This window comes from Mizuhopecten yessoensis, unplaced genomic scaffold (assembly GCF_002113885.1).
Source record: "Mizuhopecten yessoensis strain PY_sf001 unplaced genomic scaffold, ASM211388v2 scaffold11081, whole genome shotgun sequence".
NCBI lineage: Eukaryota > Metazoa > Mollusca > Bivalvia > Pectinida > Pectinidae > Mizuhopecten > Mizuhopecten yessoensis.
In genome coordinates, this window is record NW_018408870.1 from 175,418 (window position 1) to 199,255 (window position 23,838).

A 23,838-nucleotide genomic window follows, 5' to 3' on the forward strand; every position below is an offset into this window, starting at 1 on the left:
CCCCCTCATATCCACTTCTGGTATATAGATACATGTATAACAAAAATTACCTTAATGTTTTGATGCTTTTTCCACAGCAAGAAGTTGATTCCAAAATCCAGCGAATCCAGACACAGATTCAACGTAATCAGAATACAATAAAAGAAATCAAGGACCTAGTCGGACAGCTCTCTAAAGGTGGCGACAAAGACACCCTAGAAAAACTACAGAAAGTTCTATCTGAGGCAGACGTGGACGTGAAAGCTGTGGACTTACCAAAACCAGTGAATGCAGACAAAGGTTGGCTGCATGGTTTGATTGGTGACGGCTCTAAGAAAGAAACCGTTTATCAGGCACTGCGAGGGGAGGTAACTGTGGCTGGAGAGATGTGCAGTCTGGCAGACGAACCTAATGTGGACTCGGATGTAAAGGCGAGTATTGTAAAGTTAAAGTTAGCAAAGATTGTTTCTTGTTATATTTTATTATTCAACAACAGTAGACCATTTAAGGTTATGTATGGTATTGTAAAATTACTATAATCAATTTTCATCTTATACAGTATTGTAAAGATACAACTTATGGTTTTACAACATGTGATTATTAATTTCCACAGACGTTACGGCTGATGGATCTGTTGCCATTTGATAATCCCGACGGCGGTGTTTGGAAACAAGGCTGGCCCATCACCTACCCAACGAACAAATGGGGCGGAGAAAAGAAGTTATATGTGTTTGTGGTTCCTCACTCTCACAATGATCCAGGTAAGTGTGACAATAGAAAGTTGTTTGTGTGGTGACAGGAAGTTGTTTGTATGGCGACAGGAAGTTGTTTGCAAGGTGACAGGAAGTTGTTTGAGTGGTGACAGAAAGTTGTTTGTGTGGTGACAGGATGTTGTCTGTGTGGTGACAGGAAGATGTTCGTGTGATAACAGGAAGTTGTTTGTGTGGTGACAGAAAGTTGTTTGTGTGATGACAGGAAGTTGTTTGTGTGGTGACAGGAAGTTGTTTGTGTGATGACAGGAAGTTGTTTGTTTGGTGAAAGGAAAGTTGTTTGTGTGATAACAGGAAGTTGTTTGTGTGGTGACAGGAAGTTGTTTATGTGATGACAGGAAGTTGTTTGTGTGGTGACAGGAAGTTGTTTGTGTGGTGATAGAAAGTTGTTTGTAGTTGTTTGTGTGGTGATAGAAAGTTGTTTGTGTGGTGATAGAAAGTTGTTTGTGTGATGACAGAAAGTTGTTTGTGTGATGACAGGAAGTTGTCTGTGTGGTGACAGAAAGTTGTTTGTGTGGTGACAGCAACTTGTTTCTGTGGTGACAGAAAGTTGTTTGTGTGGTGACAGGAAGTTGTTTGTATGGTGACAGGAAGTTGTTTGCATGGTGACAGGAAGTTGTTAGTGTGGTGACAGGAAGTTGTATGTGTGATGACAGGAAGTTGTATGTGTGGTGACAGGAAGTTGTTTGCGTGATGACAGGAAGTTGTATTTGTGATGACAGGAATGATGTTTGTGTGGTGACTGGTAGTTGTAAGTGTGACAACAGAAAATTGTTAGCGTAGCAACAGGAATTTGTTTGTGTGGTGATAGAAAGTTGTTTGTGTGGTGACAGGATCATAGGATGTTGTTTGTGTGATAACAGGAAGTTGTTTGTGTGATGACAGGAAGTTGTTTGTGTGATGACAGGAAGTTGTTTGTTTGTGTGATGACAGGAAGTTGTTTGTGTGATGACAGGAGGTTGTTTGTGTGGTGACAGAAAGTTGTTTGTGTAATGACAGAAGTTTGTTTGTGTGGTGACAGGAAGTTGTCTGTGTGGTGACAGAAAGTTGTTTGTGTGGTGACAGGAAGTTGTTTGTGTGGTGATAGAAAGTTGTTTGTGTGTTGACAGAAAGTTGTTTGTGTGGTGACAGAAATTTGTTTGTGTGGTGACAGAAAGTTGTTTGTGTAATGACAGAAGGTTGTTTGTGTGGTGACAGGAAGTTGTCTGTGTGGTGACAGAAAGTTGTTTGTGTGGTGCTAGAAAGTTGTTTGTGTGATGACAGAAAGTTGTTTGTGTGGTGACAGGTAGTTGTTTGTGTGGTGATAGAAAGTTGTTTGTGTGATAACAGAAAGTTGTTTGTGTGGTGACAGGAAGTTGTTTGTGTGGTGACAGAAAGTTGTTTGTGTGGTGATAGAAAGTTGTTTGTGTGGTGACAGAAAGTTGTTTGTGAGGTGATAGAAATTTGTTTGTGTGGTGACAGAAAGTTGTTTGTGTGGTGATAGAAAGTTGTTTGTGTGGTGACAGAAAGTTGTTTGTGTGGTTACAGAAAGTTGTTTGAGTGGTGACAGAAACTTGTTTGTGTGGTGACAGAAAGTTGTTTGTGTGGTGATAGAAAGTTGTTTGTGTGGTGACAGAAAGTTGTTTATGTGGTGATAGAAAGTTGTTGTTTGTGTGGTGATAGAAAGTTGTTGTTTGTGTGGTGATAGAAAGTTGTTTGTGTGGTGCCTGACTTCCACAATATTATTATGATAATCAGAAAACAGGGAGTGTGAATGAGACACAATTGTGTGATTTCATCTGTGGTAGATGTGGACAGATTTAATCAGTGTTATCAGTAAATAAAATATCAATTCCAACCATTCTCAGATATACTGTATACTGGGAATTTTTCGCCTTTTTAGTCCTCCACAATGAGGGCAAATTTATCACTACAGTGAACAGTAGTACACGATATAATAAATGTAGTAATCAGATGTGAAGGGCAATATTAACACGGGACGAAAATAGATTTATTGGCGTAGGGTGAAAATCTAACCAGGCCAAAGTTTGCTGCTCCACAGTATACTGTGGATTTAAGGACTAGTTTTCTAGCTTTTCAGGTTATCAGGTGATATAACTCCGGTTAAGTAAAAATATCACATAACTTACCATGTTATAGGTATGGTATTACTGTGTACATGTGTAATAAAACTTAGAGGTGCAGCGATTGGTCCAAAACGTGAGAACATATTCCTACGCCACTACAGATACTACTTGTATTTACTATATACCACATGAAACATTTACTGTTATTCTAAACAGATTAAAATTTCATTTTGATGTATATACTTTTCATAGCATATAAAACTGTTTATCCTTTAAAAAAAATTAGAACTACACTATGTTCTTTGCACTGTGCGGAAAGACAATGCTATGATCGGAGTACTTTGGTTTTGACCAATAAAGATTCAGCTGATAACACTTAATTGTGTTTGATTTTTTTTTTCAAGTTTCATTGTATGAATGTTAAATGATAAATAGAATCTTACATTCGTGTTCATATCATATTGAGTTTATTAAACTTGTTCAATACTCGCCTAATGGCTCGTGTCATATCAAATTAATGATCTCATTTAATAAATTCAATTTGACATGGACATTCATGTGAGATCCTCTGTATGTTACAGGCTGGGTAAAGACATTTGATGATTACTACCAGGGCCAAGTAAGACAGCTTCTCGATAACATGATTAACAAACTAGAAGAGGATCCACGCAGGAAGTTTATCGAGACAGAGATCTCCTTCTTTTCCACCTGGTGGCGCGACATAAGCCAGGATACACGAAAACGGGTCAAAAGGTCAGAGGTTACTGTTAATTACATTAAATAATTTGCCGCCCTTTAACATTGTTTCCTTGAAACCTTTTTTTCTTTTAGAAAATTATACAGTTTTATTTGAAATTTGTTTTCTCTTAAGTGTTTGATTGTCATTTTATTTTTGCTTTAACCAATGAACATCAGGGTTCTTAGAAAGAAAGAAAGAAATCTAAATATTTTCAGGTTGAAAAGTGTTTGAGTCAGGGCCTGAGTTAATGTATTTATAGCAACTGGGGCCAAATTTCTTTACACATTTTCATGAAACTTCGAATTAATGTTTGCCTTGATGATCGTCAAAGGTCCAGGTCAATTTGTTTCATGTGAGGAAAGCCTCGTCTAGGGTGTATAATTTCATTTTTCTAGCACTAGCATCTAGGCAGGTTTTGTGAAGTTCTACTTGCCTGAGCTATAATACAAATTTCGTCGAGTTTCAACTTTCAGCGTTTTGGCGTATCACACTTGACATAGCAACACTGTACTTCATTTTTGTTGTTAACTTTTGCTTGTTTACAAGATAACTCAAACAATTGTTCTCTGATTTTTATTAAACTACTTGGTTGTTTCATTACCTGAATTCTTTGAATGAGTTCTTAAATTGTGACATTTAAACTCTATTCGGCAGAGTAATGCCCCTTATTCATTACCAAATAAGGGCATTCTGTCAAAAATGAAGAACTATTTAATTATTTGTTCAAGACTCCTACCTCAAAACCGAGGTTCTAGTTTTAGTAATAGCAACATTGACCATGAAAGTGTAATTCTGAAACACAACATAGCTTGCGCCATACACACAGTAAATGAATGGCAAGGTCAAAGTCACCAACAAAACGGTGGCAGTAAACACATTTATGTTATATGTCACTACCTGCTTCCAATATATCCATACTCTTCCGAGGGTCTGAAGGGTGTATCATGCTCTTAGTGCTCTTTTCCAGTTATGTTTTGCCGTTTTGACTGTGTTTGTTTGGATTTTCAGGCTGGTAGACAAGGGTCAGCTGGAGATAACAACGGGAGGCTGGGTGATGACTGACGAAGCTAACACCCACTATGCTGCCATCGTGGATCAGCTGATCGAGGGCAACCAATGGGTACACAATATACTAGGTAAAACCTAAAAATAGTTCAGAATTATAACATCCTCGATACTCCAGGGGTTACGCTTACTTCAGCTCACCACCCCTGGAATGTGTCATTGCTAAATTGAAGGAATGCGGCAAGCTATTTGATTTGTCTCGGGTCAAAAACCTGACCAATTGCTAGGTTGATACCTGTCCTAAACCTGACTTAATCTTTTTCCATTTTTTTTGGTTCTTAAGTTTGCACTTAAGATGAAAATGAGTTTGTGAATTGTTATGCTTTTGTGAAATTAAAATAGTAAGATCCCTACAAAACTACACTATTCTGTGTTTTTCCCCCCTAGGTGTGGAACCTAAGTCTGGCTGGGCCATTGACCCCTTCGGCCACTCCCCGACCATGGCCTACATCCTCAAGCGGGCAGGACTCAACAACATGTTGATACAGCGCGTCCACTATGCGGTCAAGAAACAACTCGCTAAAGACAAACAACTGGAGTTTATGTGGAGGCAACACTGGGGTGAGATACTGTCCACATGACTCACACAATCCGCGCTCGAGTGAATATATACGTCCGCGCAATAAACTTGTGCCCTCTTATTCGTTAGAAAATCACAAGTGTGTGGTTTGCTTTTATCACATACCTTTCATATTTGGTAGAGATCGATACAAAGATTTTATAAACTTTCATATTTTTTTGCAAATACCGGGAACCTTTCAGCTCACTATGTATGACAAGGGGATTCCCCTAAAAAGTAGTTCCAGCTAGTATGGTGATACAACATCTTGTATCGCACATGTGTGATACAAACCGACAGAAAACATCAACAGAAAATTTGTTGTTATTACTATTGTAAGATTACATAGGTATGTGATAAATAACTGTAAACTTCTGCCGACACGACTTATATACCTCACTGCAAACTTCTGTCAACATGACTTACCATATACCTCACTGTAATCTTCTGTTAACATGACTTACCATGTACCTCACTGTAAACTTCTGTCGACATGACTTACCACATACCTCACTGTAATCTTCTGTTAACATGACTTACCATGTACCTCACTGCAAACTTCTGTTGACATGACTTACCACATACCTCACTGTAATCTTCTGTTAACATGACTTACCATGTACCTCACTGTAAACTTCTGTCGACATGACTTACCACATACCTCACTGTAATCTTCTGTCGTCATGACTTACCATATACCTCACTGTAAACTTCTGTCGACATGACTTACCATATACCTCACTGTAAACTTCTGTCGACATGACTTACCACATACCTCACTGCAAACTTCTGTTGACATGACTTACTATATACCTCACTGTAAACTTCTGTCGACATGACTAACCATATACCTCACTGCATACTTCTGTTGGCATGACTGACCATGTACCTCACTGAAAACTTCTGTTGACATGACTTACCATATACCTCACTGCATACTTCTGTTGACATGACTTACCATATCCCTCACTGCATACTTCTGTCGACATGACTTTCCATATACCTCACTTTAAACTTCTGTCGACATGACTTACCACATACCTCACTGCAAACTTCTGTTGACATGACTTACCATATCCCTCACTGCATACTTCTGTTGGCATGACTGACCATGTACCACACTGCAAACTTCTGTCGACATGACGTACCATATACCTCACTGCATACTTCTGTTGGCATGACTGACCATGTACCACACTGCAAACTTCTGTCGACATGACGTACCATATACCTCACTGCATACTTCTGTTGGCATGACTGACCATGTACCTCACTGCAAACTTCAGTCGACATGACGTACCATATACCTCACTGCATACTTCTGTTGACATGACTTACTATATACCTCTCTGGAAACTTCCGTCGACATGACTAACCATATACCTTACCCTCACTGTAATCTTCTGTTAACATGACTTACCATGTACCTCACTGCAAACTTCTGTCGACATGACGTACCATATACCTCACTGCATACTTCTGTTGGCATGACTGACCATGTACCTCACTGCATACATCTGTTGACATGACTTACCACAAACCTCTGTAAACTTCTGTTGACATGACTTACCACATACCTCACTGGAAACTTCTGTTGACATGACTTACTATATCCCTCACTGTAAACTTCTGTCGACATGACTCACCACCTACCTCACTGTAATCTTCTGTCGACATGACATACCACATACATCACTGTAAACTGCTGTTGACATGACTAGCCATATACCTCACTGCATACTTCTGTTGACATGACTTACCATATACCTCACTTTAAACTTCTGTCGACATGACTTACCATATACCTTACTGTAATCTTCTGTCGACATGACTTTCCACCCTCACTGTAAACTTCTGTCGACATGACATACCACATACATCACTGTAAACTGCTGTTATATACCTCACTGTAAACTTCTGTCGACATGACTCACCACATGCCTCACTGTAATCTTCTGTCGACATGACATACCACATACATCACTGTAAACTGCTGTTGACATGACTAGCCATATACCTCACTGCATACTTCTGTCCACATGACTTACCATATACCTCACTGCATACTTCTGTTGGCATGACTGACCATGTACCTCACTGCAAACTTCTGTTGACATGACTTACAGTACCCTATACATCACTGCATACTTCTGTTGACATGACTTACCATATCCCTCACTTTAAACTTCTGTCGACATGACTTACCATATACTTCACTGCATACTTCTGTCGACATGACTTTCCATATACCTCACTTTAAACTTCTGTCGACATGACTTACCATATACTTCACTGCATACTTCTGTCGACATGACTTTCCATATACCTCACTTTAAACTTCTGTCGACATGACTTACCATATCCCTCACTGCATACTTCTGTTGGCATGACTGACCATGTACCACACTGCAAACTTCTGTCGACATGACGTACCATATACCTCACTGCATACTTCTGTTGACATGACTTACCATATCCCTCACTGCATACTTCTGTCGACATGACTTACCACATACCTCACTGAAATCTTCTGTCGACATGAAATACCAAATACATCACTGTAAACTGCTGTTGACATGACTAGCCATATACCTCACTGCATACTTCTGTCGACATGACTTACCACATACCTCACTGTAAACTTCTGTCGACCTGACTTACCATATACCCCACTGTAATCTTCTGTCGACATGACTTACCACATACCTCACTGTAATCTTCTGTCGACATGACATACCACATACATCACTGTAAACTGCTGTTGACATGACTAACCATATACCTCACTGCATACTTCTGTTGGCATGACTGACCATGTACCTCACTGCATACATCTGTTGACATGACTTACCACAAACCTCTGTAAACTTCTGTTGACATGACTTACCATATACCCGAAGGGCCAAGTGAGCTTATGGCATGGTGTGGCGTCCGTCGTCCGTCCAGCGTCAACTTTTTACTTTAAACAACTTCTTCTCAGTAACCAAAAGGCCTAGGGTGATGATATTTGGCCAGAAGCATGCTTGGATGAATGGCTAATAAGTTTGTTCAAATAAATGACCTTCATCAATTTTCAAGGTCACATGGGTCAAATATGTAAAAACCAAGAGGCCTAGGGTGATGATATTTGGCCAGTAACATGCTGGGATGAAGGGCTACCAAGTTTGTTCAAATAAATGACCTTGCCTTATATTCAAGGTCACAGGGGTCAAAAATGTTACTTCTTCTGAATAACTAAGAGGCCTAGGGTTATGATATTTGGCCAGTAACATGCTGAAATGAAGGGCTACCAAGTTTGTTAAAATAAATTACCTTGATTTATATTAAAGGTCACAGGGGTCAAATATGTTAAAAACTTTTAAACAACTTCTTCTGAATAACTAAGAGGCCTAGGGTTATGATATTTGGCCAGTAACATGCTGAAATAAAGGGCTACCAAGTTTGTTCAAATAAATGACCTTGCCTTATATTCAAGGTCACAGGGGTCAAAAATGTTAAAAACATTTAAACAACTTCTTCTGAATAACCAAGAGGCCTAGGGTGATGATATTTTGCTAGTAGCATGCTGGGATGAAGGGCTACAAAGTTTGTTCTAATAAATGACCTCGACTTATATTCAAGGTCACAGGGGTCAAATATGTTAAAAACATTTAAACAACTTCTTCTGAATAACTAAGAGGCCTAGGGTTATGATATTTGGCCAGTAACATGCTGAAATATAGGGCTACCAAGTTTGTTAAAATAAATTACCTTGATTTATATTCAAGGTCACAGGGGTCAAATATGTTAAAATCTTAATACAACTTCTTCTGAATAACCAAGAGGCCTAGGGTGATGATATTTGGCTAGTAGCATGCTGGGACGAAGGGCTACAAAGTTTGTACAAATGAATGACCTTCATCTTTTTTCAAGCTCACAGGGGTCAAATATGTTTTTAACCTTTAAACAACTTCTTCTGAATAACCAAGAGGCCTAGTATAATGCCAGTAACATGCTGGGATGAAGGACTACCAAGTTTGTTAAAATAAATTACCTTGATTTATATTCAAGGTCACAGGGGTCAAATATGTTAAAATCTTAATACAACTTCTTCTGAATAACCAAGAGGCCTAGGGTGATGATATTTGGCTAGTAGCATGCTGGGATGAAGGGCTACAAAGTTTGTACAAATGAATGACCTTCATCTTTCTTCAAGCTCACAGGGGTCAAATATGTTTTTAACCTTTAAACAACTTCTTCTGAATAATCAAGAGGCCTAGTATAATGCCAGTAACATGCTGGGATGAAGGACTACCAAGTTTGTTCAAATGAATGACCTTGACATATATATTCAAGGTCACAGGGGTCAAATTTGTTTAAAACCATTGAATGACTTCTTCTGAATAAGCAAAAGGCCAAGAGTGATGATATTTGGCCATTAACATGCTGGGATGAAGGACTACCAAGTGAATGACCTTCACCCATATTCAAGGTCACAGTGGTGAATATATGTTTAAATCTTTAAATGATTTGTTCTGTATGACCAAAAGGTCCAGGGTAATGATATTTTGCCAGAAGCATGCTGGGTTGGAAGACTATAAACTCTGTTCAACCTAATGTCCTTGTTCGATATTCAAGGTCACAGGAGTCATGTTTAAATCTTTTAATAGGTTCTTATGAATCAAACACTGATATTCTGCCTGTAGCTATATTTTAGTTCACTTTTAAGATTACAAGTGTGAGATTAATACCAGGTGAGCGATGCAGGCCCATTGGGCCTCTTGTTAAATTTTGACCTAGACAAGCAGAAACAGGAAAATATGAGGAAAAAATATGAGAATTAATATAATGTATTAATTATAACTTCCTCTAACGTGACTAGGTAATTATCAGGGAATAACTACAGTTCAATTTTCAGTTCTTCATAATTGAGTTCCCAAAATAACCGAAACAAAAATCAAAATTTACAATCCTCAAGTACCGACTGAAAGCATGAAAGTGATCACAACAGACAAGTTTCAGTTCCAGCTGGACTAGTGGTACTAAAAATTGTTAGTCCAATTCACTAGTCAACATTTTTTATTACTTATGATGTTGAATAATATTGAGTTGGTGGTAACTGTGTATGGACTAGTAAAATCAAAAACTATTAGCCCGACTGACTATAAGTATTTTGATAAAATGATTTCTAGAACTGCTTAGCCAATGAAAGTAATCCACTTGAAAATCAAAGTAACTCCCTTTACCAACGCCTTGTACATGTACAGACATAAAACATCCATCTATCATGTTACGCTGAAGGTGAAAAAGGTGTGAAATCTTTGTGGGCTCAAAGTTGTTTTATTGAAAATCATTTAATTCAAAGCCTGAAGCTACAATGAGGCAACATTTGACAATATTTCCAAAAATGATTAAAATACATAAAAAAAATTAACCTCCTTTTGAAGCCCAAATGTAAGCTATTCTATCTAATAAGTTTATTTAAGCCCAAAATGGAAGATGTAAAGAATGCTGTCTTTTTCAAATGTGAAAAATTTAGGTGAACACTTTTGGGTCTCCCTCCAAAATAGGGGGCACTTTATTAGAAGGTTAAATATATATATATAATAAGCAGCAAAATATCTTATTTGAATGAAAAATACAAAACTTTCAAACACAACTTTTAAAGGATGTTGAATTTGTTTAACCTCAAAAGCACAAACTCTGTAGATTACGATAAGGGAGGTAATTAATTCTGTTTTCATATTGTAGATCAAGAGGGCAGCACGGACATGATGTGTCACCTGATGCCGTTCTACTCGTACGACGTGCCTCACACGTGTGGGCCCGACCCTAAGATATGTTGTCAGTTTGACTTTGCTAGAATGTCACCAAGCCGATACAACTGTCCTTGGAAAATAGCTCCCACAGCCATCACCAGCAGCAACGTAGCCGAGAGGTCGGTTTTCACCACTCTTCTGTCTTCAACAAATATGCTAGAATTGTGTTCTCAGAGGAAAACATGCTTTCCTTTACAACCCCTCCCTATGTTCCTAATTCAGGGAAAAGATGAATAGAATCTATCAGTCCTGTATCAAACCAGTAATTTTTTTATGTTGAGCACTCTGCAACTCGCACAACACAACCATAACGTAGCCGCGAGGTCAGTTTTCACCAGACTTTTCTATCTTCAACAGTAATATGCTATAATGGTGTTCTCAGAGGAAAAATTATTTTCTTCAGAAGTACTCTAGAGTGATGTTACTAATTTAATTTTGGCTTGGGAAAAGATGAATAGAATCTATCAGTCTTGTGTAATGTAGATAGAAATCTTAACCCTCGGATATCTCAACCCTCGGGATATAGCAACCCTCGGGATGTCTCAACTCTGGGATATCTCAACCCTCGGGATATAGCAACCCTCGGGATATAGCAACCCTCAGGATATCTCAACTCTGGGATATCTCAACCCTCGGGATATAGCAACCCTCGGGATATCTCAACTCTGGGATATCTCAACCCTCGGGATAAGACTTTTTAAGTGTGTGATGTTCTCACCTTTTTTTTTTTTGTATAATCACCAGGTAGTGTGAGATGTCTAGCTTGTGATTTCTCCCGATACCCAAGTTTTAGTCACTTTTATTTTCTCCTCTAAATTTAAAAGAATTTCCCGTCAACTATTTGTTATATTCATGCCATTTGACTGTCAGAGTTTTCCTGTGGTACAAAACAAGAACTTTGAGAATGTGTCACCTACAGAAATATATAAATTGTACAATAAAATCTTCCCCTACCTTGAGGGTGTGATAGAGAAATCTCCAATCTGAGGGGTGATTTATTTGGCTATCTTACCTAAGGCTCTTCCGAGGTTAGACAATCAAATAATCAACCCAAGGGTTGGATATTTCACTGTTACACCCTCTATGCAGGGGAAGATTATTTTTCTCCCATCCTAGTATTTAATTCGCAACTCAACCGATAGTGGTCATATTTGTACACGAAAGCATATCAGGCGTATGAATGTTTGCCATTCATCTTTTTATGAAGTCACTATCGCCATTCTCTTTTTATGACATCACAATTTAGTGTGTGCTATTCTGCACGAGGCTATCTCCCCTTAGGGGGTGACAAGCTGATATCTCTCGGCCATAACGGGACACATACCTGTAAAGGGTGGGAGAAAGGGGAGTGAACATTTCAACAATTAATCAGTCAATTGTCCTTCACAGCTTGACTGGGAAATCTGTTTTATATCTGTTGTATACATGTGCTGTCGTGTAAGGATGTAGTTATAACATATTTAATCTGTCACTGCCTTCTGTACTGATGTTGAATGACCCACACAGAAGAAAGAGAATTACCAATTGGGTGAAAGAGATCTTTTTGGTTTTGTTTGTGTTTTACGTCCTATTAACAGCTATGGTCATTTACGGATGTGCCAGGTTTTGGTGGTGGAGGAAAGCCAGAGTTCCCAGAGTAAAACCAACGACCTGCAGCCAGTATCTGGCACCGGCCCCATATAGGCCACAAACCTGCGACCCAGTGGTGGAGGGCTAGTGGTAGCAGAATGTCAGACGCCTTAACCACTCGGCCACAGTGGCCCCATGAAAGAGATCAATGATGGAGATACTCTTATGGTTTTTCGTCATTGCAACATTCATCAAATCATCAAGTTTCAGTTTATGTTAGACCAATATTTACTGTTATGTACATTTTAGGGCCAAGACATTGGTGGACCAGTACCGTAAAAAGTCTGAGCTGTACCGCTCCGACGTCGTTCTGATCCCACTAGGGGACGACTTCCGATACGACAAAGAAGACGAATGTGAACGCCAATTCACCAACTATCAAAAGCTGTTTGATCATATGAACTCTTCGCCAGAGCTTGGAGTACAGGTAATTTTATTTATGACTAGGAATAATGATTAAGAGAATCTTCTACCTTGAGAGTGTGGCAGAGAAACCTCCATCCCATTGGGTGGTATATTTTTGTCAAGCCACCACGAAGTAGCAGAAGTGAGACTAAGGTGTTGCTTTTCCGGCGGCGGCGGCGGCAACATTAAGTTTTCCTTTTAAGTTTGTTTCACTGAAAGTGTAAATGCTAGACCAACCAAGCTTGGATCATAGATGCATATATAGTAGGTAGTACATCTTAACCCATGCATCAAATGCTGGATGCGGTCTACCCTTCATTGTCCATTGACTTTGTCAGCATTAATTGTTTTGCATTTAAGTTCGTTTCTCTGAAACTATAAGTGCTAGACCAACCAAACTTGACATGTGCATTGATGGTAAAAGGGGGGCACAGGCGAGACATATCAATCTGAATGGCTTGTTTGGTATTTAAACTCAAGGCTATGCATGCCTTGGGCTAGACAACCAAATAATCACCCTGAGGGTTGGAGATTTCTCTGTTACACCTTAAAGTAGGAGATGATTGTTTTCTCTACTGTTACTTCAGTCACAACTCAACCAACAAGAGTGACATGTTTGTAACTAAAAGCTAGTGATGGGCTGATGATCTATTATAATCGAAAATTGATCGCTTTGTCCTTTCTAATTCTGATTATTGATATAACTGGTCCTTCATTAAAATCAAAATGTTAAATGTTTTCAATGTAAAAAATGTACTGTAAGTTATACATTTTTATGATTTTTACTATATGATTGATAAAACTCAATAAAAACTGCTTGCAATCCATTCATTATACAAGAACGAAAACCTAGAGTATAGTTAATAACTCTGTCTATTGATGTAATGGTAAAGTGTTCTCACATTATTTGGGTATCCAGTCCCGTAAAATTATGAACTGATTATGCAATCGACCGTCGATCTGTTTACTACTTTGGATTACTAACTGATTATCGATTAAGATTTGAAACTGATTGCCCATCACTACTAAAAGCACATGTGGTGAATTTTCCTTCAATAAGATTCATAAGTTTGGAAATATGTAATATCAAAGTTTTACTTTATACACAAACAATGTACATGTACATATAAAATGTGTCAAAATGTTTCAAGCGACCTTGTCCCTTTGTTGAGCAGTGTGCTATTTGATACAAGGTGTATATGCTCTCTTTTGATAGGCGACACGTCCCAAGTCGAGTGACATAAGAAATATACAATTTCGTCACGTTGGTGTACGAGTAAACAATAAAAATCACTCACTCACTCATAGCTCGAAAAAGGGACCAGTTGTTCTTTAAACTTTGATTATTACATGTGGTTAATGAATATTGCCACTCCTTATTTATGACTTCAAAACAGTGATTTTTCAAAACTTTTTAAAGATTTTTTTCCAAAACATGTTCCCAAATAAAAGATGTATTTTCATTCCCTTGAATAAAAGTTTGAGGAGATATTGGATTTTGCCCGTACGTATGTATGTTACACTCTTTGTCATTACTGAACAGAATTTCATGATACTTCATACAAGTGTTTGGAACGGCAATGCCTTGAACAAGTTGGCGTTTCAGGTTACTGCGTTAAAGGTCAAGGTCACTTTTACTAAATTACAAAAACTTTGTCATCGCTCTATCGATTTCATTCCTCAACAGAATTTCATGAAACTTCATGTAAGTGTTTGGTATGGCAATGCCTTGAACAACTTTTTTTTCGTTTTGGGTTTCTACGTTGAAGTTCGAGGTCACTGTTACTATTTGTAGACAAAAACTTTGTCATCGCTCTAGCGTCTTCATTTCCTCCTACAAATGTCACAATGTGTGGATGCGAGGGGATTTGTATCACTTGTGATGCCTTGATTTATTATAAAGTCACAATTATGCATGTGCAATTCTTTATGAAGCTAGCATCCCCTGGGGGATGACAAGCTGATCTTTACAGGCTAAAATGACAGACACACTTGTGAATGATGGGAGAAAATCTGTTCTCCTACCCTGGACAGGTGTATCGACACTTTTACCGGTGTGAGATATCCTTGTATCACCCTAGGATTGAGACGGGGGGATTCGCCTATTCGTAACAATGGTATGACGTCACGTCAACAATACGTTGACGTCACATCAACAATACGTTGACGTCACATCAACAATACGTTGACGTCACATCATCAACGCTGAATTTAGCCTGTAACGTTGACATTACATTATGTATATGATACATAATGGATTAACAGAGTAAGGAAAAAGATTCATTCACCCCCTTGAGGGTGAGATAGGGGAATCTCAACCCTCTGGGAACAATTTCTAAGTTGCGAAACACTCTGCAAAACTTTTGTGTTTGCAACTTAAGAATCTATCCCCTCGGATTGAGATTCCCCTATCTCACCCCAAAGGGGGTGAAAGATTATATTAATCATCCTTAGCTTGGAATTACAGGGAATTTATTACTTTTGACTTTTTTCAGGCCCAGTTTGGTACTCTGTCTGATTACTTTAACAAGATCTATGAGTTGGGGAAGGTGGAGCGGGGTTCTCGCCCGCCGGACTTCCCTGTCTTGGCCGGAGACTTCTTCACTTACTCGGACCGTGACGACCATTACTGGAGCGGTTACTACACATCGCGACCGTTCTACAAAAGCCTAGACAGGATCATGGAGTACCATGTAAGGTAAGTTAGCAAGGATTCTCTTTAAGTGAATTAGAGACCATCATAAGGCTACTTTCCCTTGAAAATCATGATTTGAAAAGAGATGCAAACATCACTGGCAACAGGTCTCTCATTTTCAAACATTTCTAAAAATCCTAAGGTGTTTCATGGACTAGAAAAGTTAGAAATATTTCACCAGTGATGTCACTTAGGAGTAATGCTAATTTCCTGTGTATTTTTCGAAAGAGTTCCACACTGAAAAAATGTATGATATTATATGTAAAGTTATGTTAAGTATACTAAATTGGAAAGGTATGTACACAAAATGTGGTGGCACATTTCAAAACTACACAGAAATTGATGACAAATTGGCAAGGGATGTACACAAAATTGATGACACATTGGAAAGGTATGTAATCAAAAATTGGTGATACATTTCAAAACTACACAGAATTTGAGGTTGATTTGAAATGTATGCACACAAGGACTGATAAAAAGTTTGAAAAGCGCAGGGGATTTGATGACAGCTTTGGAAGGTGCATTTACCCCTGAAGACACATTTGAACTCTTCCAATTCAAAGATTGGAATAGTTCATTACGAAATTTCAGGGGTGAATGAGTTGAGGGAAATAACTCTAAATAGAAGTCACAGGACTCTACATTATATATCTTCAATACCATTTACTTCGGTTTTTCAGAGCTGCAGAAGTTGCCTTTACATTGGCGCTTAGTTACAGTCGCGAGGCAGGTGTAACAAACTTCCCTCAGCAGAAGTTGATGGAGAAATTGGTTGGTGCTCGGAGAAATCTTGGACTCTATCAGCATCACGACGGCATCACGGGCACTGCTAATGACTTTGTTGTTATAGACTATGGGGAAAGGGAAGTCTCAGACTCTATCAGCATTACTGGCACTGCTAAGGACTTTGTTGTAATAGACTATGGGGTAAGGTAAGTCTCGGACTCTATCAGCATCACGGGCACTGCTAAGGACTTTGTTGTTATAGACTATGGGGTAAGGTAAGTCTCGGACTCTATCAGCATCATGACAGCATCACAGGCACTGCTAAGGACATTGTTGTAATAGACTATGGGGAAAGGTAAGTCTCAGACTCTGCTAAGGACATTGTTGTAATAGACTATGGGGAAAGGTAAGTCTCAGACTCTATCAGCATTACTGGCACTGCTAAGGACTTTGTTGTAATAAACTATGGGGAAAGGTAAGTCTCGGACTCTATCAGCATCATGACGGCATCACAGGAACTGCTAAGGACATTGTTGTAATAGACTATGGGGAAAGGTAAGTCTCGGACTCTATCAGCATCATGACAGCATCACAGGCACTGCTAAGGACATTGTTGTAATAGACTATGGGGAAAGGTAAGTCTCAGACTCTATCCGCATTACTGGCACTGCTAAGGACTTTGTTGTAACAGACTATGGAGAACGGGAAGTCTCAGACTCTATCAGCATTACTGGCACTGCTAAGGACTTTGTTGTAACAGACTATGGAGAACGGGAAGTCTCAGACTCTATCAGCATTACTGGCACTGCTAAGGACTTTGTTGTAATAAACTATGGGGAAAGGTAAGTCTCGGACTCTATCAGAATCATGACGGCATCACAGGCACTGCTAAGGACATTGTTGTAATAGACTATTGGGAAAGGTAAGTCTCAGACTCTATCAGCATCTCTGGCACTGCTAAGGACTTTGTTGTAATAGACTATGGGGAAGGTAAGTCTCAGACTCTATCAGCATCATGACGGCATCACGGGCACTGCTAAGGACTTTGTTGTAGTAGACTATGGGGAAAGGTAAGTCTCAGACTCTGCTAAGGACATTGTTGTAATAGACTATTGGGAAAGGTAAGTCTCAGACTCTATCAGCATTACTGGCACTGCTAAGGACTTTGTTGTAACAGACTATGGAGAACGGGAAGTCTCAGACTCTATCAGCATTACTGGCACTGCTAAGGACTTTGTTGTAACAGACTATGGAGAACGGGAAGTCTCAGACTCTATCAGCATTACTGGCACTGCTAAGGACTTTGTTGTAATAGACTATGGGGTAAGGTAAGTCTCGGACTCTATCAGCATCATGACAGCATCACAGGCACTGCTAAGGAAATTGTTGTAATAGACTATGGGGAAAGGTAAGTCTCAGACTCTGCTAAGGACATTGTTGTAATAGACTATTGGGAAAGGTAAGTCTCAGACTCTATCAGCATTACTGGCACTGCTAAGGACTTTGTTGTAATAGACTATGGGGAAAGGTAAGTCTCGGACTCTATCAGCATCATGACGGCATCACAGGCACTGCTAAGGACATTGTTGTAATAGACTATGGGGAAAGGTAAGTCTCAGACTCTGCTAAGGACATTGTTGTAATAGACTATTGGGAAAGGTAAGTCTCAGACTCTCTCAGCATCACTGGCACTGCTAAGGACTGTGTTGTAATAGACTATGGGGAAAGGTAAGTCTCGGACTCTATTAGCATCATGACGGCATCACTGGCACTGCTAAGGACTTTGTTGTTATCGACTATGGGGAAAGGTAAGTCTCGGACTCTATCAGCATCTCGACGGCATCACTGGCACTGCTAAGGACTTTGTTGTAATAGACTATGGGGAAAGATAAGTCTCAGACTCTATCAGCATCATGACGGCATCACGGGCACTGCTAAGGACTTTGTTGTTATAGACTATGGCTAAAGGTAAGTCTCGGACTCTATCAGCATCACTGGCACTGCTAAGGCCTTTGTTGTTATAGACTATGGGGAAAGGTACGTCTCAGACTCTATCAGCATCACTGGCACTGCTAAGGCCTTTGTTGTTATAGACTATGGGGAAAGGTACGTCTCAGACTCTATCAGCATCACTGGCACTGCTAAGGACTGTGTTGTAATAGACTATGGGGAAAGATAAGTCTCAGACACTATCAGCATCATGACGGCATCACGGGCACTGCTAAGGACTTTGTTGTTATAGACTATGGCTAAAGGTAAGTCTCGGACTCTATCAGCATCACGGGCACTGCTAAGGACTTTGTTGTTATAGACTATGGCTAAAGGTAAGTCTCGGACTCTATCAGCATCACGGGCACTGCTAAGGACTTTGTTGTGATAGACTATGGGGAACGGTAAGTCTCAGACTCTATCAGCATCACTGGCACTGCTAAGGACTGTGTTGTAATAGACTATGGGGAAAGATAAGTCTCAGAATCTATCAGCATCATGACGGCATCACGGGCACTGCTAAGGACTTTGTTGTGATAGACTATGGGGAACGGTAAGTCTCAGACTCTATCAGCATAACAGGCACTGCTAATGAATTTGTTGTTATAGACTATGGGGAAAGGTAAGTCTCGGACTCTATCAGCATCACGGGCACTGCTAAGGACTTTGTTGTTATAGACTATGGGGGAAGGTAAGTCTCAGACTCTATCAGCATCACTGGCACTGCTAAGGACTTTGTTTTTATAGACTATGGGGAAAGGTAAGTCTCAGACTATATCAGCATCACGACAGCATCACAGACACTGCTAATGACTTTGTTGTTATAGACTATGGGGAAAGGTAAGCCTCAGACTCTATCAGCATCACACTTTGTTGTAATAGACTATGGGGAACGGTAAGTCTCAGACTCTATCAGCATTACTGGCGCTGCTAAGGACTTTGTTGTAATAGACTATGGGGAAAGGTAAGTCTCGGACTCTATCAACATCTCGACGGCATCACTGGCACTGCTAAGGACTTTTTTGTTATAGACTATGGGGAAAGGTAAGTCTCCGACTCTATCAGCATCACGACGGCATCACAGGCACTGCTTAGGACTTTGTTGTTATAGACTATGGGGAAAGGTAAGTCTCAGACTATATCAGCATCACGACAGCATCACAGACACTGCTAATGACTTTGTTGTTATAGAGGCACTGCTAAGGACTTTGTTGTTATAGACTATGGCTAAAGGTAAGTCTCGGACTCTATCAGCATCACGGGCACTGCTAAGGACTTTGTTGTTATAGACTATGGGAAAGGTAAGTCTCAGACTCTATCAGCATTACTGGCGCTGCTAAGGACTTTGTTGTAATAGACTATGGGGAACGGTAAGTCTCAGACTCTATCAGCATCACAGGCACTGCTAATGAATTTGTTGTTATAGACTATGGGGAAAGGTAAGTCTCGGACTCTATCAACATCTCGACGGCATCACTGGCACTGCTAAGGACTTTTTTGTTATAGACTATGGGGAAAGGTAAGTCTCGGACTCTATCAGCATCATGACGGCATCACTGGCACTGCTAAGGACTTTGTTTTTATAGACTATGGGGAAAGGTAAGTCTCAGACTATATCAGCATCACGACAGCATCACAGACACTGCTAATGACTTTGTTGTTAACTATGGGGAAGGTAAGTCTCAGACTCTACCAGCATCACTGGCACTGCTAAGGACTTTGTTGTAATAGACTATGGGAAACGGTAAGTCTCAGACTCTATCAGCATCACGACAGCATCACAGACACTCCTAATGACTTTGTTGTTATAGACTATGGGGAACGGTAAGTCTCGGACTCTATCAGCATCATGACGGCATCACGGGCACTGCTAAGGACTTTGTTGTTATAGACTATGGGAAAGGTAAGTCTCAGACTCTATCAGCATCTCTGGCACTGCTAAGGACTTTGTTGTAATAGACTATGGGAAACGGTAAGTCTCAGACTCTATCAGCATCACGACGGCATCACTGGCACTGCTAAGGACTTTGTTGTTATAGACTATGGGGAAAGGTAAGTCTCGGACTCTATCAGCATCACTGGCACTGCTAAGGACTTTGTTTTTATAGACTATGGGGAAAGGTAAGTCTCAGACTCTATCAGCATCACGACAGCATCACAGACACTGCTAATGACTTTGTTGTTATAGACTATGGGGAACGGTAAGTCTCAGACTCTATCAGCATCACAGGCACTGCTAATGAATTTGTTGTTATAGACTATGGGGAAAGGTAAGTCTCAGACTCTATCTGCATCACTGGCACTGCTAAGGACTTTGTTGTTATAGACTATGGGGAAAGGTAAGTCTCAGACTCTATCAGCATCACGACGGCATCACAGACACTGCTAATGACTTTGTTGTTATAGACTATGGGGAAAGGTAAGTCTCAGACTCTATCTGCATCACTGGCACTGCTAAGGACTTTGTTGTTATAGACTATGGGGAACGAAAAGTCTCAGACTCTATCAGCATCACGACGGCATCTCGGGAATTGCTAAGGACTTTGTTGTTATAGACTATGGGGAAGGGAAAGTCTCAGACTCTATCAGCATCACGACGGCATCTCGGGAATTGCTAAGGACTTTGTTGTTATAGACTATGGGGAAAGGTAATGAACATCAACAGATACAGTTAATAAAGATCACCCTCACAACATTACTATGGGGAAAGGTAAGTCTCAGACTCTATCAGCATCACGACGGCATCTCGGGAATTGCTAAGGACTTTGTTGTTATAGACTATGGGGAAAGGTAATGCACATCAACAGATACAGTTAATAAAGATCACCCTCACAACATTATAAAAGTTGAGATCCTAGGATAAGAGTATTTAGGTCCTGAAGTTATCATCACCCTCAGGACATAAAGGTTCGAGTCCTGGACTCTGACTAAGATGCCGAGTATTGGATCGTAATAGTAAGGGTCCTCATGGATACCTGTTAGAGATGTAACGAAAAGCTTTACTAACTATTCAGTACACATCGGGATATTAATGCCACAATTAAATTTGTTTCGATTCAATTTCAGCTTAAAATAAATGAATTGAGGAGTGTTACCGTCCAACATTTTAAATGAAAGATCGCTGCCAAAAGTTGTGACTAGGCATCAGGATTATTTTTTCTGACATGATTATAGTTTTGATAAGTCATCTTTTGTAAAGAAAAGCTTACCTTGCGAGAGTTTTGTAGAAATGTTATAGAGGAAATATAAAACATAATCAACAACAGTGTTCTGAGTGTAAATATTCAGGATTTGAACCCTGGACTTCAGATTGTTATACTATATCACTCTAACTGACTGGGCTACTTGGTCAACGGAAGTGCCCAGGCCCAAATATGCTATGTATGTATACAGTTATATCTAAAACAAAATTAAGGGGAGGTTACTGTGTATACGAAAAAAACACAGTGCAGTGGGACAGGGATCCTTAAGGAAGTTAAGGGGAGGTTACTGTGTATAGGAAAAACCACAGTGTAGTGGGACAGGGATCCTCAAGGAAGTTAAGGGGAGGTTACTGTATATAGGAAAAACCACAGTGCAGTGGGACAGGGATCCTTAAGGAAGTTAAGGGGAGGTTACTGTGTATAGGAAAAACCACCATGCAGTGGGACAGGGATCCTTAAGGAAGTTAAGGGGAGGCTACTGTGTATAGGAAAACCCACAATGCAGTGGGACAGGGATCCTTAAGGAAGTTAAGGGGAGGCTACTGTGTATAGGAAAAAACACAATGCAGTGGGACAGGGATCCTTAAGGAAGTTAAGGGGAGGTAACTATAGATACAGTAAACCACAGTTCAGTGGGACAGGGATCCTTAAGTAATTCTAGATTTGAAGATTCTTGGTTCTTGTGTCATTTTTGTGACATTTGGATCACATTGCCTCGTGTAATTTGAATGTGCCAATAGTGAATGATCAGTACCATTTTGTGTGCTTAAAACCCCTGTAGTAGATGTACAGTTGTTTCAGTATATTATCTATGTATACCTCAGGACACCTGTTAACTGGTAGTTAACACAAGGAGAAGTTAATCAATAACTAGACTATAGTTATAGATATATAGTTGTAATTGACAGACACCAACTGTAGACAGAAGTGATTAAAATCAAAGTTATTGATATGTCAATTGAAAAGTTATATCGCTGAATATTTAGTGACAGAGTTTCAAGTTTGAATGTAAATATATTCGTATGAAGTTGAATTTAATGTAGATTATGTCAATTTAATGTTATCCAGGATGTTGAAGGGTGTGATGGATTGTAAAACCATCATTGTGGAGGCAGCAAGTTTTCTGATGCTGGAGAATAAGAAAGATTACAAGTACCCCAAGGAACCTCTGTTTAGCCTGGTATGGAAAAATTACAAACTCACCAGCCCAAGCCCAGCCCAGCCCACCTCACCCCAACCCACAACCTAACCCCAAGGAACCTCTGTTTAGTCTGGTACGGTAAAATTACAAACTCACCAGCCCCAGACCAGCCCACCCCAAGCTACACCCTAACTAACCCCTAGGAACCTCTGTTTAGCCTGGTACGGTAAAATTACAAACTCACCAACCCCAGCCCAGCCCACCTCACCCCAGCCCACACCCTAACCCTGAAGGAACCTCTGTTTAGCCTGGTACGGTAAAATTACAAACTCTCCAACCCCAGCCCAACCCACCTCACCCAAACCCCAAGGAACCTCTGTTTAGCCTGGTACGGTAAAATTACAAACTCTCCAACCCCAGCCCAACCCACCTCACCCAAACCCCAAGGAACCTCTGTTTAGCCTGGTACGGTAAAATTACAAACCCACCAGCCCCAGCCCAGCCCAACTCACCCCAACCCTCATCCTAACCCCAAGGAACCTCTGATTAGTCTGGTACGGTAAAATTACAAACTCACCAACCCCAGCCCAGCCCACCTCACCCAAACCCCAAGGAACCTCTGTTTAGCCTGGTACGGTAAAATTACAAACCCACCAGCCCCAGCCCAGCCCAGCCCAGCCCAGCCCACCTCACCCCAGCCCACACCCAAACCATATAAACAAGATAAGCCTAAAGGTTAAGTTCTTTATCTTGTCAAATTAATTCCCTATGAAGATTTTCCCATTTCGGAACTTTTTTACAAGGGATGGTTATTTATCTACAAAAGTTCTCCAGGTGCTTACCCATGCAGGCTCGGGAAAGAATAGGCCTGCTGCAGTATCCCACTGCCTGATCGTTAGAGGTAACTAATGTGAATGGGGATGATTTCTTCCTTGTCTTCTATTTAGGGGACATTGAAGAAATCAAGAACAGACCTGCTGTATCTCACTGTTAGTGTATAGTAACAGGCGACTAATGTGGGGCCCCCCTGCAGAATCGGGGGTTTTCTCGTGTGACTTCTACGAAGGGGACATG

The 23,838-nt window shown here is 40.1% G+C and overlaps 1 protein-coding gene across 1 annotated transcript in view; it reads left to right on the top strand.

Moving 5' to 3' along the window:
- LOC110465474 (alpha-mannosidase 2x-like) overlaps positions 1-23,838 on the top strand; it is a 50,441-nt gene that overhangs the window by 3,778 nt on the left and 22,825 nt on the right. The window contains exons 2-23 of the mRNA XM_021521310.1: positions 78-410; positions 593-740; positions 3,397-3,568; positions 4,563-4,690; positions 5,007-5,180; positions 10,909-11,095; positions 12,855-13,032; positions 15,506-15,708; positions 16,386-16,632; positions 16,825-16,837; positions 17,123-17,273; positions 17,574-17,759; positions 17,947-18,039; positions 18,421-18,537; positions 19,030-19,042; positions 19,248-19,315; positions 19,847-19,939; positions 20,232-20,323; positions 20,609-20,621; positions 20,827-20,839; positions 21,056-21,210; positions 22,692-22,803. Of these exons, the coding sequence (XP_021376985.1) occupies positions 78-410; positions 593-740; positions 3,397-3,568; positions 4,563-4,690; positions 5,007-5,180; positions 10,909-11,095; positions 12,855-13,032; positions 15,506-15,708; positions 16,386-16,632; positions 16,825-16,837; positions 17,123-17,273; positions 17,574-17,759; positions 17,947-18,039; positions 18,421-18,537; positions 19,030-19,042; positions 19,248-19,315; positions 19,847-19,939; positions 20,232-20,323; positions 20,609-20,621; positions 20,827-20,839; positions 21,056-21,210; positions 22,692-22,803 (2,889 nt within the window). The remainder of the gene's footprint in view (positions 1-77; positions 411-592; positions 741-3,396; positions 3,569-4,562; positions 4,691-5,006; positions 5,181-10,908; positions 11,096-12,854; positions 13,033-15,505; positions 15,709-16,385; positions 16,633-16,824; positions 16,838-17,122; positions 17,274-17,573; positions 17,760-17,946; positions 18,040-18,420; positions 18,538-19,029; positions 19,043-19,247; positions 19,316-19,846; positions 19,940-20,231; positions 20,324-20,608; positions 20,622-20,826; positions 20,840-21,055; positions 21,211-22,691; positions 22,804-23,838) is intronic.